The 18,457-nt window shown below is 35.2% G+C and overlaps 1 protein-coding gene across 1 annotated transcript in view; it reads left to right on the top strand.

The window, feature by feature from the left end:
* The window catches only part of PARD3B (par-3 family cell polarity regulator beta), a 582,830-nt gene that overhangs the window by 152,240 nt on the left and 412,133 nt on the right, over positions 1-18,457 (top strand). Inside the window, exon 5 of the mRNA XM_070933224.1 lies at positions 15,183-15,268. Within this exon, the coding sequence (XP_070789325.1) occupies positions 15,183-15,268 (86 nt within the window). The remainder of the gene's footprint in view (positions 1-15,182; positions 15,269-18,457) is intronic.

Here is an 18,457-nt window from a genome sequence, read left to right as displayed (position 1 = left end):
ATGAAAGACTATTGATTTACATAGATTTTAAGAATGCCTGACTTCCAACAACTTTGGATGTTTCACATGATTAAAAAAGCCAGAACAATAAAGGAACAAATGACATGTGTCCAAAAAGAGAAAACCATTATACAAAATACCACAAAATCTCTCAGGGACTCACCACCCTCTATCTCAATGCCTGGGAAGGTAACCAGGTTTTCAGTGCATTTTCAAATATCATCAGGATAGAACCATATAGATCTCTAATGTTTCCAATGTATTAATGCCTTTTCTTTTCAAAAGCTGTTTCAATCTCTCCAATCCCACATGGACATAAATATGTCACAAAGAGATACTTTGAAATCCCCCTTTTGTAGCAGAACAGAAGGTAATAGGGATGTATGGAATATTACAAGCCATTCTGTGGATGGAACACGTAGGTTTTCAATAATCTCTGCCCAAACCAAACTATTTAAGTTTTAGAAATTTTGCTTGAATATAGAAAGAAACACAACTGTTTTTCAGATATGGTCTGGAAGGCGTTTGCTATGGGTAGAAAAGGTTCAGAAGGGAGGAAAGAGAGGGAAAACCTCTGTGATAAGTTACTTGCTTGGCAATGGCAGGTGGAGATATTATGACTGAGGGGAGTCAGGGAAGACAGAGAATGGAAGTTGCTGAAAAGATCAGAGTGGTAAGGCCAGTGAGGTCTGCTCCACTGAGACATCCGAGGCAGTAATTACGAGGAAGCCAAAGAGGGACAGGAATGCACTGAAATAACGAAGTAGGTGGACTGGTTAGATATGATAAAAAGTAGATAAAAAGTGCCACACTGGGAGCTGATTCCCTTCTGCAGAGACTATTGCAAAAAGGAACAAGGCTTTCAGATTGGCAGCAGCAGCAGCTGAGGGGCGACAGGGAAGGCACAAGAAGCAGGTCGGCCAGTGGGATGTGCTTGCACTAGGACGTACATGGTGGCAACTGAGCAGAGGTAGCAGACAAAGTTTTATTTTGGCCAAACTGTGTCTGGTTCAAAATAGTTCAGCAGAACTTCCAGAATGTGAAGTTTTAAATAAACTGTATTTTCTGTTTCGTTCATACCTAGAGCTCAACTAGTACACTGCTGAGAAAAAAAAAACCCCATCTGTTTAGGAATATTTAGCACTCAGAAGTGGTGTATTTTAATCCCGTTAACAGGCTATAGATGTATATGAGTTTGTGCAAAAATCGGGCACAGCACTGCAAACAGAAAATTTTGGAACTCTTATCATCAGCATATGCATCTTTTTTTACAAACTTCACACTGCTGAACTAGATTAAAAAAACATACACATCTGGAAATATATTGGAGGAGGTAGCACTCACAGTTTAGAGACTCCCTGATATACAACTTACTTTGTTTTCTGTGGGTGAATCTAACAAAATATTTCCTGCAGAAACATCATCTTCTAGTTTGAAAAGAATCAGCCTTTCAAACATACTTGATCTAAGATACGGTATGTCCTTTCCCAATGGTTTTCGTGCTCCAGAGGTTCCTGTACTCTAATGATGTTATCAATAATAGTGTCATTGTTAGTGCTAGTTAAAATTAAATAAAAATTGAATCCAGAGATTAAAGATGGTTTAAAAGCCCTGATAATTAGAGTCCTTATTACAGTGTAATTAATAAATTGCCAGGTTTCTTAATTCTGATGGAGGGCCGTGCGATAGGGGCAGAAGATAAGCTGAATTCATTGTTCCAATTTTCCTTGACTTTGGTTAATAATATGAATATGTCATCCATTTCTTAATATAATCATTAAGCAAATATAACACTTCCTTTAAATATAACAGTGCCCTTTATTATATTATATCTTCCTATCCTGTGATAATATTGAGTATAAAAGATCTGGATAGGTATTTTTGCTTCTTTGTTTAAAGATAATGTTTAAACATTGTGTTCATGTCATGGGAGTATATGAAAATTGTAGATTTATTATTGTATTTTAAATTTAATTTAAGAGTACTGAAGATAAAGTAAATATTAATTATTCAGTAAATTAAAAAAATCAAAAGAAGAAATAAGAGCAAATATGAGCACCGATCAGAGTAATTTCTTTAAAAATCTGGATTCGATGTACAGTAATACGTCGCTTGTCAGCTGTGGTGGATGAGTGAAGCTGCTCCTCTTTCCAGATGCTTCTTATTTCAGCCTATAAATTTTTTCACAAGTAACATGAAATTAGAAAATAGACCATACCGTGCTGACATTTGGAGCAGAATCATAATCATATAATTTGTGTTCTTCATTCAGGATAATTATAATTTTCATACCTTTTCAAGAGTAGCAATGTTTGACTGGAGCTACTCCTGCTGTTAAAAGGCATGGGGCAGGTTTATATAAAACTCCATAAATTGGCCCTAGAGAGTTGGGAAAATATTTGTGAAAAAAAATGAGGGTTGCATGATGAATCTTAGGAGGGGGATGAAAAAAAAATCTTCTCATTTATTAGGTGAAATATTCACTGGTTTAAAAGCATTTAAATCACCAAAAGTATACTTAGAATCAAAACCAATGCCCCATGCACCTGTATGTTTTCAATATGACCTAAGTGCTATTTGGATAACTTTTTGAATATAAATAAAATCATACTTACTCCCTGCAATGCCCTGGCAATTGTAGGGAATTACCATATTGATTGCAATATATTTCATTTGCGAGTTTGAAAACAGCTTTTTAAAAATTCAAAGATTTTACCGTCTTATTTCTGCTCAGATAATCGGCTTTGCTGGATAATATTTTTATAAATAGGAAAGTGAAACCAAATGCTTCATTTGGTTTATAGATGCTAAAATGTTATGTGTGACAAACAATGGATCATATATTTAATCTTGACAGTGAGTCACATTTAACTGCTTTTTATGGCTGACCTATGTTTGACCTATGTGAATTGTGAAAAAGTCTTGAGATGGCAGTGCATGTTCCCAAGGAGGAATTTGCCGAGCAGATAGTTGAATTTAAAGTAACAGTAACCAACAACGTTTTCATACAATCACATTTTGGAAATCCTGAAACAGTTTTTGATAACTAAGTCACCAACTATTGTAAAAGTTGTTTATGTGACCTTCTTTTAAGTTCTTAATTAAAATAAGTTGAACATTAAAATACAATTAATATTTGGACAAATATTAACAATGTTCTTAAATATTCAGCCACTTTCAGCTTGCTTGCTTGAGTCTGGAAGTGTATAGATTATCAGAATTAGTCATATGTGCAACATTAAGTTTAGACACCACCTTTAAGATGGCAATATGTACAACAGACTGAAAATGTGGAGCCTTATCAGATAAGCCAATGGTTCTCAACTTTTACTTCACCACAGACCCCCTTTATAACTTTTTGTAGCCATGTGCCATCGCCACGGACCCCAAGACTTACCTCAGATTTTGAATCATAACATTTCTTCAAGCCTTCGTTGACCTTCTGTGACATCGCGGTTCCCTTGGGGTCCTTGGACCACAGGTTGAGAGCCAATAGCAAAAGCAGTTTAGTTTTGAAAAGTTTAGCTGTACATAAAGACATCATTATTTGTCAATTGTTATGCACACAATTTATCTAACAATCATCTTTTGTATGATCTATTTTATAGTGTTAGAATCTTTACCTTGAAAATACTGTTAACTATTTTTTAGTGGGACCCATGTGCCTTTATTTATTTGTTTGTTTGTATGTATGTATGTATGTGTGTGTGTATGTTTGTTTTAGAGAGCCAGTTTGATGTAGTGGTTAAGATATCAGACAGATGACCAGAAATTCTAGTCCCATCTTGGGCATGAAGCCAATTGGGTGACTTTGGACCAGTCACTTTGCCTCACCCTAGGAAGGAGGCAATGGCAAACCACTTCTAAAAAATCTTGCCAAGAAAACTGCAGGGACTTGTCCATGCGTCTTCAAGATTCAGACATGATTGAATGGATTTTTTTTTTTAAATGTTTGTTTTATATAACTACCCCTCTCTTACAAGTGGCTTACAAGAATTAAAAGCACAGAAAAACCTACAATGTATAACTTCATTCACACACACATCCAATAGCAAATTAACAATAGCATAGTTTACTCAACCACTTGACTCACATGCCTGGGGAGATAGCCAGGGCTTGCCTTGTGAAAGGCTAACAGGGCTGGGCCCATTTGAGTCTCCAGGAGAATGCTGTCCCATAAAATAATTTTAAAGGAATTAGTATTGAAAAATTCCCTTTAATAATTAGAATTAGTATCTGATTTTCTTTTTGCCTTTGTGTCAGTCTTGATTCTTGAAGACTATGTAAGCCCATGTGGTTCTGCAAGGAATATTTCTGAAAGAGGAAATCCCTAAACTTAAATAGGTGAGTAGCTGGATCTTTTAAAAAGCCAGATTAAACAGACTAGCACGATGGCTTTGCTGCATTTCCTACTTCAAAAAGATGGGAAATGGCAATGTTGATTTTTTTTCAGTTTTGATTCAAAAAGGGATTCAGAGAGGTTGCCCTTTATGGTCATATTCTGAATTGCAATGCAGAAGCCACAAAAGGGACATTCTGTTTTTGAAGTTCTGCTCACTATTTTTACAGTAATTAAAAGAGTCGGTTTGCAAAATAAGATGGGTGTGTGTGTGTGTATAAATTTAATATATAAATAATCTTTAGGCAGACAATTGTGCAAGTGATTAATGGATTTACTTACATGATTCCCTTATACTGTTGATTACTGAAGTTTTTTGCTGGCATACGGTTAAAATACATGTTAATGTAAATAATATCAAAAAAAGTAAGTAATATATCAGGAGTCTGTTACCACTTTTCCCAACTAAAAGGCTTAAGCTTTTGTGAGCTCACAACATACTCCTGACCTTTTGCCATCATAAACTGTACTCCTACTACAGTGGTAATGGAAATTAAGTGTTGGCCAGAGGTGGGCTGCTGCCGGTTTGGACCACTTCAGGCAAACCAGTAGTTCCAACCCACCCCAGCGCTATCGGGTCCTATATAATCGCTATATAATGTTTGATGCCACGTGCATGCGCGGAAGGCGCATGCACGAGTGAAGTGAGCGTGCATGCGCATGCTCACATTTTCGGTTCTGGGTGAACCGGTTGTTACATTATGTGACACCTACCTCTGGTGCCAACTATGAGTTAGCTTTGGGTGGCTTTGCAATTACTTAGCATCAACCTTTGTGCTTTTAAAAATGGCAGTCATAACTTACCTTATACCATTGAAATTAATGTTTTTCCGCTTTAAACAAGGATTGCAAGTTGAATGTGAAAACACTGGGACCTGTACATATATTACTTCTTTTTGAGTGAAGATGCTAGGGCATCATCACTGATTACAGCCTTCATCAATGTGAATGTCTGAATTGCAACTCCAAAAGTTCTCAGCCATGGCCAAACTGACTGGGCAATTCTAAGAATTGAAGCCCACACTTCTGTAAGGCCCCCCAAGCTGGGAAACATTTTACCTGATATTGTTATTTCTTTGACAAAAATAAGGGGAAAAAAGAGGAGTGCATTCTTTTCCTTTGCAGTCTCCAATATATTTTTCAAATATACTGCAGAGGATGGCAGAAAGAGGAGAGCAAAAGAAAATGCTGCTACAAATATGGAAGTCTGTGTATGTAACATTTCATCTAGTTCTAAACATCAGAGATTTAATAGTTTTTGCCTGTTTCACTTGGTTTATGCCACATCCATTCACTAATTTGTTTTTTCACCTTTACTTGTCTATTTAATCATGTTGGCATTGCTTTATAGCACTACATCTATTATCTGTAATCTCAAAGAAGATACTGATGTCAGAAAGCATATTTCCTAATGCAAAATGAAATCTGCTGTGGGGTTTATAACATTAATTTTCTCTGAATTAATTACAATTTATGGATATTAGCAGTAGCTTTCATATTAATTGTCTCAATTTTATAACTTTATAATTATGAGAAGGGTGTATACTGTATTATATAATATTTGAACCATTGTTGAGGGTGTTTTTTTTTTGTAGTTGTGCTGTATGTTTGTCCAGTGAGTGTTTCATTTTTTACAAATGCTAGCCTATTCTTCTCATTTGTTAGCTTTAATGATTGTTTTGTTTTACTTCATTACAGGTTATGCCATTATTTTGTCCAATGGTTTATAAGTTTATTTATTCAAATGTAATTCAATCCTTCAGTACTGATTTCATTGAACATCACACTAAATATCATAACTTACCAAAGGTTATTTTCGGCTATTATGTGCATGCATGGACATGCAAATACATACATGGACATCTAAACCATTATTATAAAATCATGCACATTTCTTAGAAATAATACTGTTTCCTTGGAATAATACATGGAATAATTGAGTTACATAAGTTTATAAAGAAAATATAATTGGACTCATTCATATATAGGATAGATAAAATGTATTGAAAACAAGAACATAATTCGACCAGATTTGCAGTATTGTTGTTGTCAGAATGGAAGATTTAAGTTTATGCTTACTTCTGCTGTTGAAAATGCAGTTTCAAAATGCATTAATACAATTTTATCCCACCCTTCAGTATGATAGATAATATTCTTCTGACTGGCAGAAAATAAAAGGGTCAGGGAGAGAACTATTTGCACTGCTAATGAAAATTGATGCTCCATTTTTTTATAGTCAAAATTCCATCACCTCTCGTATGTACTGTGGCAATAGTTGTCCAGGGAGGAAAGAAGGAGATACATGCAACCTTCATAAATTTTTTTGCATAACTGTGAGCTATCCAATGGTATTGTGGGCTTTTATATATATGACTTGTAGAGAAATGTTGCTTTTTTGTGCATTAGAGTTTGGGGGTTGCATTTGCCATAAAAAAAAACATCATTAACATCTGTGCTGATATATGACACAGATAGCAATTGCTTTAATTTTCAAATCTTTCTTTGTTTTCCCAAGCTTCCTTCAATAGCAGAGGTCCTTTTGAGTAAATAGGCACATCTAGAATTTTGAAAACATGTTTTGGTCACTCTTCTTTTTTATTTATTTATAAACCTTTATTAATATTTACAATCCAAAAATACAAGTTAAAATACATCTATAACAAAAATACATCCATAATAATTATACAATTCAACGTCACTCTTATGAAATGGCTGTTGTGGTTGCTGTGGCAAATCAAACATACATAAAATAAATCTATGGCAAGGCAAACTAACTAGATTATTCCTAACCATCCCTCAAACCTCTCAAGATGCTTTCTCAGCTAATCCTTGTCCTTTTTTTTCTGGAACATGCTAGTTTCTACTTATTACTTTATTAAATAATTTTTTAAAATAATAGGGTATGAAGGTGTCATGTTGCCAAAAACTTTAATATGAACCAGCTCCATGCTGGAGATTTAGATGCTTAGTGTTCTTGGCTTCTACTACTAGGGGACTCTCTGGTTTGGGATGCTGTAACATCCAATAATAGCTGCAGCTGACAGAAGGACTCAGAATACTGTTAGAAGTTGAATTTCTGACAGAATTAATTTAAATGATTGGAAAGCAAAGAATAATTTTTAAGTACTACAGCAGATAATAATTATTCTATGCTCCACTAAGTTGATTATTATCTTTGGGTGAGATTAAGGAAAAGTAGTCACTTGTAAACTAAATATAGATAATTATTTTATGTTGCAAATATGTAGTTAATTAGAGTAAGAGTATGGTGTTAAATATGCATTGAAGTCTGTCATTTAATTTAAAAGCATACTAGTTATTATTTGATGTATCATATCTCTATACATCATAACTGTGTTGACATTGGATGTCCTATGTCTTTTTAGTCTGACCTAATCAGTTTTACAAGCACTGTCTTCAAGATGTTCCTGAAGACTGAAAATCCTAAATCCCCTCTCTGTCTGTCACACACACACACACACACACACACACACACACACACACACACACACACCAGGGGTGGGTTCTACTTACCTTTACTACCGGTTCACAACGGGATTACACGCGCATGCCCATGCGCATGTGCAGATGGTCGATGACGACATTCGGGGTGATGGGTGGGGCCTCCCGCTAGTTTTACTACCGGTTCTTGCGAACTGGTCAGAACCAGGGGCAACCCACCACTAATATACACCCACAAAAACCAAAAGCCCCAAATGAGATAACTGTGATGACAATAGTAACCAGCAGATACCCATTCTGGAACAAAACAGGTGTGTTTAGTCAAGTTTCCCTATTTCTGGTGGCATAATCAGGAACTGTGTCTTGTTGGGATTCACATTCACTCTTTCATCCCATCAAACTCCTCATAGCCTCCAGACACTGGGCGATGATATTCATGATATCTCTGGCCTTCCCTGGATAGTAGTCTGTAACTGGAGATTGTTGGTGTGTTGATGATACCTGCTTCTGAATTGAGGAAAAATCTATCTCAGATTATTCTCAGATTACAGGTTTTATGTAATTGGTGGAAAAATAAGGTTGAGGGGACTGAACTCTTATCAGTTCTTACTAGGCTAGCCTCTCTTCTCTGCAAATAATTGATAACCCATGGAAGGCGGAGAATCACTTACCACACAATGCTTGATCCCCAAGGCTTGTAGATGGTCCAGAAAGGTAAAATGATTGATGTTTATAATCAACTGAACTGTTGCTGAACTTTCAAGTCTAGAAGAGGTGTATTTCCTCCCATCCAGGGTCTGATAAATAATATCTACTTTTGCCTGATGCATTTATTGATTTTTCAGCTTTAACATTAAGATGTTAAATATAATATCATATTCCATAGAGAATTAATATTATAGTATTATTATAGTACTATTATAGTAAAACCATATGCATTTACAAAGATATGGCCCAGGAGTATTCACCTTTTCCAGAACTTGTTCTGATCCCTAGTTATGGTATACATTCTCTAACCATTCGAAGATCATTGCTTCATCAACCATTTGGGGCAGAACTGGCATGTATATGGCTCCTACCCTTTGGAATACCATATCCCCTAAGGTAGATTGGCACCAACCCCTCCTGACCTTCAGTTAGGGGCCTGAAGATCTGGCTCTTCCAACAGTGGGGTATCATTCTGGAAGTGGTTAATAGATTGAGAGAAGACCCCACCCCCACCCCCTCTATTCTTCGTGCTTTTTCTCCCCCTTTTTAAATATTTTGATTATACTTTTTAGTATAACTATGATTATTGTTACTACTGTTTCATCTTTTTAATGTTTCTGGTTTTAATGTTTGTAAACCATTCAGAGTTGCCTCCGAACAAGATGGGTGGCACATAAATCCAATAAATAACAATATTCCCCATTTGGAATATCCCAGGTCCTTTGGAAGGATAGGTCAATAAAAATGCCAAATCTAGTCTAAAAATCTGGCTGATTGTATGACGAACCATAATAATAGTAAAGAAGAAATATTTGATAGTATTTTAAAAAGGCAATGAGACTGAACTTTGAGCAAAGAGGACAAATAGAATAGAATATCCTGAGGGAAGGCATTGGTAGCTTTTGATAAGGTAGAGGACAATCAAAAAGAAAAGTTAGTGTGGCAAAAGTAGTCATTCCAATAGTTCTCGTCAAACATGGGGGGGGGGGGGCAGGAGAAGAAATGGCCAGTTGATTGGTCACTGATGCTCCTATGTCTGTCCTGGAATTGGAATGTAGATTGTCTTGGTTTTCAGATGAATGATCAAGATAGGTAGAGAGGTCAGGGAACATTAAGCCTCTTTATATTCCTTGATTTCTCAGGGCTTTTTTCACACATTTGACGATAATATCATTCTGTAATGCTTGAAGAGATGAAGATCAGAGGCATGACTTTATAGTAGTTTTACTCATACATTACTAGCTATTATTGTAAGATTGGGAATGTTTTGCTCAATTTTTCCAAGGGCATCCTGCAAGGTTCCATTTTAATCTGATAAATTACATGCACCCATACTTGGAAGAGACAGTCCTGGGATAGATTGAGCCATAACTGCGAACTTTAGTGTTGGTTATTGCCACACAGTATATCAGGTAGCCTTGAAAATGGTTCAGAAACTGCAGTTGGCCTAGAATCCAGTAATGCAGATGATAAATGAATATCTTAAAATGATGGAACTTTAAGGGTTCTACATGCCGCCTCCCACCAACGTCCAAAATGTAAAGAGGTGGTCAAACCTTATCTATTTTTTGTTATACATAACCCAATGTGATTTCTCCTTTAGATGTTGAGAAGTTCTATTTGTTGGAAACAGAACGTGTACTTTAATAAATTTGATTTTGACACAATACTATTAAATATATGTATTGTATATGCCCACATATCCCTGTTCTTATATGGCTTAAATTAAATAGAATAAATCAGCTGGTAGTAGAATTTACAAGAAAAACAGGAAAGAAAGTTCAGAAGAACTAAAAACTTCTTCTATTCTTCTATTCCATTTTTTTCCAATTTAATCATTTTATATCATAATTTTTATATTCTTTGAATACATGAATATTACAATCCTATGCTCATTTAATGAGGAGTAAATTCCATTGAACTAAATAGGACTTAGACCAGTGGTGGGATTCTGCCGGTTCTAGGGGGTTCGGCCGAACCCTTTGTTAAATTGCTGGCTCACCCCGCCCCTTGCCCCGCCCCTCCGCACCACTATTTATTGCCAATAAATAGTGCTGGGCGAGGGGCGGGCGAGCCAGCAATTTAACAAACGGTTCGGTGATTTTTTGTAATTTTATTGGCCCGTGGAGCTTCAGCATAGGCTAATTAGCCCCTTGATTCTATCGGCCTCCCGACTCTCAGCTGATTTGCTCTCAGCTGTTTTGCTCAGGGCTCTGCTGCTTGCTTGCAAAGAGTGCAGATTTTTTTCCCCCTATCTATGCTGAAAAACGAAACTGAAAGTAAAAGCCTGCTTTACTGTTGCTGCAACGTTGGAAAATTAGGCAGGCAGATTTCTTTTCTTTTTCCTCACCAAAAAAGGTAGGTGCAAACTACCTTTAGTGGAAAGGTAGTTTTCCCTAAAGAGGTAGTTCCTCTTTAGGGAAAAAGAGGAGAGTTCAAGATTTTAAAACACAAAAGAAAAAAAGCTCTATTTAAATAGGGAATTGTAATAATTGAGATACTATTAATTGTATATTGTGTTGAAAGCAGAAATGGTTAAATTGTGGTTTGGAGGAATATATGGGGGAAATTATTTGGTTTATTATTATTGGTAAATATAATTAATTGATTTGTAAGAAATTGGATTGCATGGAAATAATTGGAATATTCATGTTCATATTGATTAATATACAAAAAAAAATATAACTAATTGATTTATATTAAAATGTTGAATTTATATTAAACAACTGTAATATTACATAATTAACCAATGTGAGGATGGATATAAAAATAGATGACAATGAGAAGGGGTATAATATAGAATAGAAGGGAAAAATTGAATTTGATTAAGATTAGAGATGAGGATGAAGGGTAATAATTGTTTTTTTTTTAAAAAAATAGATAAGGAATAAATATGGCAAAAAGGAAATATAGAAATTGTAAATTTAATTGAAATGACTAAACACTGTTTAAATTTGTGAACTGGCCAAATACTCTCTTCAAAGAAAATACATTGTATGTTTGTATGTGTGTTTCTAATTACTGCTATTTATTCATATTTATTCTCTTTTATTCTTTAAAGTTTAACAAGTCATTCTTTATCTTAATAACTTTATATTAGTTTGGGGTTGCCTTTCTTCCATTTCATCTTTTTTACTGTACAGCAATCTTTCTCCTCAAACCTACCACCTCCTCTTCTTCTCCTCCTCTCTTCCTCCCTCTCTTACCCTCACTCTTACTCTAATTTCCCTTCCCTTCCTCCCTTCTCTTCCTTCCCTGTCTCTCATTCTTTCTTCCATCTCTCTTCTCCTTCCTTCATCCCTCTCTATTGCTGTATCCTTTTGTGCATATGGATTACTCAGAGGGCTGAAAAAGTTATTTTTGACCGGTCCTCGCACTTTTGACCAGTTCTCGCACTTATGACTGTACTCACATTTTATGTTTTGCGCCCTATCTTGTCACTGTGGTGAAGACAAGTAGTGGTGAAATGACTGACACAGTTGTTAAGAATGCCGCAACGGGCATAAATGTGAGGAAGGTCATAAGTGTGAGGACCGGTCAAAAATGTGAGGACCAGTCAGAAATGACTTTTTTCAGCCCTCTGAATAGTCCCTATGTGCATATGGACTAGTCAGAAGGCTGAAAAAGTTATTTTTGACCGGTCCTCGCACTTTTGACCAGTCCTTGAACTTACGACTGTACTCACATTTTACGTTTTACGCCCTATCTTGTCACCATGGTGAAGAGAAGTAGTGGTGAAATGACTGACACGGTTGTTAAGAATGCCGCAATGGGCATAAATGTGAGGCTGGTCATAATGCGAGGACCAGTCAGAAATGACTTTTTTCAGCCCTCTGAGTAGTCCCTATGCACATAGCCACGCCCACCCGGTGACATGACCAGCTAGCCACGCCCACCTGGTCACATGACACCAAGCCACACCCCCAACTAAGCCACGCCCACAGAACCGGTTGTTAAAAATATTGAATCCCACCACTGACTTAGACCCCTGTAGTAATTAATCACGTATTGGTGAGACTATCTCTTTTATAGCATTCTGTCTGTGCCTGTGACAAATTTTATAAACTTTTTTTGCTTTGAAATATCTCAGTACCTGTGAGGCGTTGGAAGAGTCTTTGATTTATATAAGAGTGTCGAAGACTGTCCAGATATATAGATTTTGGATATTATCTTTATTAGTGTAAAATTCTCTTCTTCGCTTTCCTTCTTTGTTCCAAATTGAAGGACTTGTTTTTCACAGCACTTTTTTCAATTATTTAAATACACTCAAAATAAATATATCATCCCTGTTCATGGCATTCTTCTTTCTCAGATAATTTACCATGTTACACTTATTATTTGCACAGTCAAAGCTGGAGTGATCACAGATGAGAAAATTGTACAGCAGCAGGTTTGTTTCTTTTGATGCTGTCAAAGAATCAAAACCCAACACTTAAGTTGCTTTAATGAAAAAATGTTTCTGTAGTGTTTTTGTGTTGCAATAGGTTACTGTTTTAAAATTTCACATTTGTACTGAAAAATGGGGTTAATATAAAAAGCATACTACTTATTCTTTCTATGAAATGACAGCATTTTCTCATCCTGATATTGCATATTTGTACATACTTTTTGCAATTAAAACTTGGTAGTTGTTATATATTCAGAATAGTTTTGTATATGATGGTTCCAGTGTTTGGAGCAAGGAGGATCAAGAGTAAAATCTGAATTTATATTTCCTTAGCATCTCATTTAAGAGAGAAAGGTTTGGGATTATTTTTCCCCTTCAATACTGATCCTAGGCAATTATTTTTAGAGCTATAAAATTGAGAACTTGAAACACAACAGTATGTCTGTAAGTTTGTGTATGTATCTATATATGTATTTAAATATCTATCTATCTATCTATCTATCTCTATCTCTATGTATCTTTATATATATATCATCTCTATATCATCTCTATATAACTATATATAAATCTAACAGATTTGCTTCTGTGTAGAGCTCTATTTAGCTAGAGCAAGATAACTTTAAACCTGTTTAGGGATTGCAAAGGGAAGAAGGTTTGGGGGAAGTTCAGATGGAAACCAGATTAGTTCTTTGATGCCGTATACTTCTGATATCTTTTCTTGGTTTCCTAATTGCAAATTTAAACTCTTCCTTGTTTTATGACAATGGTTTCAAGAGAGCAGAATAATTGTCTTATTTTCTTTTAAAACCTCCCTAGGAAATGTAAGAAGATCTATGTGGTTTATTTCCTTCAAACTGTCATTCTTCTGCACCCAAGATGCAAAGCTATGACATGCTTAAGCAGAACATTTCCATCCCAGTTCAGACGATTTCCTCCATTTTTTTCTTTTCTTCTGGTGAACATTTCCTCAGTATTTTATTGGGTTCTATATATCAAATCTTTCAAAGTGATCTCAAAACATCATTATGGGATTATTAAGAACCTAAAACAGTTATATAGGAGCCTGAGAAATCTTAACTATGCAGAAATCACTAGTTTTGCTTTTAGCTAGTGTTTTCTACTTTATTCATTGTGAGACAGAACAAAGATCGGTGAAAGATAAGATTCCGGATCATCAAATAACTCGATAAATAACAGTCATGTTTAAAAGTAATGAATTACCGGTAGATAGTTTATTGATTGACTAATCTTATAAATTTATCAATAAAATAAAATAAAGCATCAAATAAAAAAAATATTAATCTAATTTCAGAATAAGATGGAAAGGAGGAATTAAAGTGATAAAAAACAAGTGGGTTAATACAGAGAGACAGTAATCACATAAATGAATCTCCTTTGCAGGGTACCCCAATTTGTTCAATGTATTGGGTTTGTAGGATGACTGTCTTAGTTATAGATTTAGCAATTCTGGCTTACAATATGTACAGTTGATCTCAGGAGTAAACATGACAGTCTGTGGCTTGGATCCCACTAGGCTGTTCCTTCCGAAAGGGAGGTTAAGAATTTAAGTCAGATGGGGGCATATAATTGACAGTCAAACAAAATATGAGTTAGGTGAAATGTGTCCAGTCTATTTCCCATTTTCTTAATTTATGTAGTATTACGTTTTAACCATACTGATATATTGTGGAATACTAATGACTATAAGGAGGCATTCCTTAAGATTTTTTTTTCTAGGTACATTAAATTTTTTATATTACTTAAATTACTTTAATACCTTTCTTAATGGTTAGTTGTAGTTTTGGATATTAATCTTCATTCATCTAAGCAGTCCACAATATTTTCATAACCTAAGCAATGGTTATTTCTGCTTCTGGCATCTCTTCAAAATATATCCTTTTCTCCCATACAAGTGCATTATATATATTTCTATGCATGTTCAATAATTTCTGTAAGGGCAAATAAATGGGTAACCTTCCCTTTCTAGTGTTTCCAGCTCTCATAAAGAATGGAGATAAATACACTAATATCGGGTAAAATATCTGAACATCAGTATTAATGTTCAATTTTGCAGTTCTCCATAACTATCATAAAAGAGCTATGGAAGACCTGGTCAAGAACAATGTGGTATTTCATTGTTTTGGTTTTTTTTTTTTACAGCTTCATTCCTCAATATGATACTGTTGATATAACAGATTTAAAATGCATATTATTTGTATCTTTTAGTGTTCAGCACAATCATCTTCAGAAGCCTGGGATTTCACTACACATAATGATACACTGACATCTCAGAAAACAAAATTTAATTTCAGGTAAAAAAAAAATCCATTTATATTATTTCTTTTTTTCTCTATTTCTATAATACAAATAAGTCTATAATTTTTTGCTTTTAAGAATGTAAATTTATACATATATTGGTTTAACATAACTATTAGAGTAGATAAAGGACTGTAGAAATCTTGTAGTTTAAAAATATTAGCATTTCAACTACATAATGTTGCCATCTAACTTGGGACTCAATGTCATGATGCAAATCCAGAGTAAGGACCTACCACTTTCACTTATTTGAAAACAGCTGTAGGAAGAGAGACAACCCTATGTTAAATCCCAACTGGTAATTGTAATCTAGTGTCAGATGAATGGCAAGTGTTGTGGAAAAAATAGGGGAAAAATGACCACAATTCTTATTACACCTAGAATACACATAAATAAGAAACTGTCAACTGTTTCAGCACAATTACATTTAACTACAAAAGGGAATATTTGTAAACATGTGGGATATGATGAAAAAAAAGCTAAGGGGAAAAATCAAAGTGCCAGAACTTTACATAATGCCTGGAGATTACTTGAGACTTGAGTGGCTTCTATTCCATAGTATAAGAAAGAATCAACCAACATCACCAAGCTATGGAAATTAAAATGGCCCTTTCTGAAATGGACAAAATAAAAAGGAGTACAAACTGAGAAAGAAAAATATTCCAAGCAAGTTAAGGGAAACAATAATAATGTTTTTAGATACACTGTATTTAGATCTACATATTTAAAACAATAATAGGGAAGTGATTGATCCATTAGGGTAAGTTATTTTGAAGGATGATTTGGAAATTGCAAAAAAACCTGAATGAATTATTTGCATATTCTGCATCTACAGAACATATAGATGTACTAGGACGCTGGCAGCAACCCCTATCAACCATTAGCACCAATCAGTGGTATTTGTGACACATTTTTAAATGTTCAGTTGACTGAGTTTCATGTTTAATGAATAAAACAGATAATAATAATAATAATAATAATAATAATAATAATAATAATAATAATAATAATAATAATAATAGTAGGCTTTGACAAATTTGCCATCGGTCAATTGCAGAAGGCGGCTTTACTTGGAATTGCTTCCGTCCTGTGACGATATCTGTAACACCATCAAACATCCAGATTTGCCTATCCCAGGTCCTAGGTAAGGACTCGATAGGTAGACAAAAATGCCAAACCCAATCTGAACATCTGGCTGACTGTGCGATGAATAATAATAATAATAATAATAATAATAATAATAATAATAATAATAAAAAATTGTGCCAGAAGTTTGGATTTGAGTACAGCAAAAACCACTGGGAACATCAGGTTGAGAAAGTTTTAGAGAATGAGAAACTCAAGATCTTGTGGGACTTTAGGATTCAGACTGACAGGCACTTGGTCCACAACACACCTGACATAACAATAGTTGAAAAGAAAAAAGTATGGTTCATTGACATTGCAATACCTGGTGATGCACGGATTGAAGATAAGCAGCAAGAAAAAATCACAAAGTACTGGGACTTGCAAATTGAAGTTGAGCGACTGTGGAAAAAGAAATCGTGTGTTGTCCCGATTGTAATTGGAGCCCTTGGAGCAATACCCAAAGGGCTACCCCGCTATTTAGAAATTCTAAATTTGCCGGACTTGAACATTTTGACTCTACAAAAACCCACCTTACTTGGAACAGCTTACATCCTCCGACGATACCTTAACAGTTCCTAGGTCCTTGGTTAGGACTCGAGCTGCTGAGCTATTAACCAGCCTCAAAGGCTGTGAATCTCACTAAAGATTAACTAATAATAATAATAATAATAATAATAATAATAATAATAATAATAATAATAATAATGATGATGATATATTATAATAATTATAATAATAAAGAACAAGCACTACAAACTAATGCCATGAAAACAAAGTTACAAAAATCCACCGACAATCCAAACTGCCAACTTTGCAACAACAAAGTTGAACTGTTTCACATTTAATATGTGAATGCAGAAAAATCACATAAACTGATTACAAAGCTAGACACGACCGAGTAAATTAATCCACTGGTCATTATATAAAAAATACGATTTATCTGTATCCAAAAAGTCATGGGAACATAAAGTGGAAAAAGTTATAGAAAATGAGAAGGTGAAGATCTTGTGGGACTTTCGAATACAGACAGATTGTCACTTGGAATACAACATGCCAGATATCACAGTTGTCGAAAACCGAAACATACAATTTATTGACATTGCGGTACCAGGAGATGCCAGAGTCTAAGAAAAAGAACTGGAAAAAAATCATGAAATTTCGCGACCTGGCCATCGAAACTATATGACTATGAATGAAACATGTAACAGTGCTACCCATTGTCATCGGAGAACTTGGTACCATGTCCAAGAATTTTATAAGATACATCAACAAATTGCAGCTTCCTGCAATAACACCAGCGGAACTGCAAAAAACTGCGTTACTTGGAACATCATACATTTTAAGAAGGTACTTGGTTGATACCTAGGACTCTGACAACAACCCGTATCAACCATTAGCACCAGTCAATGGTATTTGTGATGCATTTTTGAATGTTCAGTTGATTGGGTTTCATGTTTCATGAATAAAGTAAATAAACCGAAAAACAAATCTGCATACAACTTGGATTGACTACAAGAAAGCATTTGATTCACTACCGCACAGCTGGATCATCAAGTGCCTGGATGTCTTCGACTATGCAAGTGCATTGGTACTTTCATTGCAAATGCGATGAAGCATTGGAAAACAGAACTGTTTATTGGAAGTGAAAGCTACAGATTGATCAACATCAAAAGAGAGATTTTCCAGGGTGATTGTCACCTCTGCTGTTCATCATCGCCATGACCCCTCTGTCAACAATTCTATAGAAAACTAATCTGGGTTATCAAAGTGCTAAAAATTCACAGAAAATCTCTCACCTGCTGTACATGGATGACCTGAAGTTATACGGAAAATCAGAAATTGAAATCCAGTCACTGACCAATACAGTTCGAATTTTCAGCACTGACATCAGCATGGAGTTTGGCCTGGACAAATGCACCACAGTGGCACTGAAGAAAGAGAAGATCGTAGAAAGTAATGGAATTAAAATGCCCAATGGACAAACCATCAAGTGCCACCAACCCGAAGCCTACAAATACCTGGGCATACTGCAGTTGGACAACATCAAGCACGGGCAA

The sequence above is a fragment of the Pituophis catenifer genome, unplaced genomic scaffold (genome assembly GCF_029215685.1).
Source record: "Pituophis catenifer annectens isolate HBS135680 unplaced genomic scaffold, rPitCat1.0.hap2 SCAF_1, whole genome shotgun sequence".
NCBI lineage: Eukaryota > Metazoa > Chordata > Lepidosauria > Squamata > Colubridae > Pituophis > Pituophis catenifer.
The sequence above is the reverse complement of the archived record's forward strand: the minus strand, read 5'-3'. Positions and strand labels throughout refer to the sequence as shown.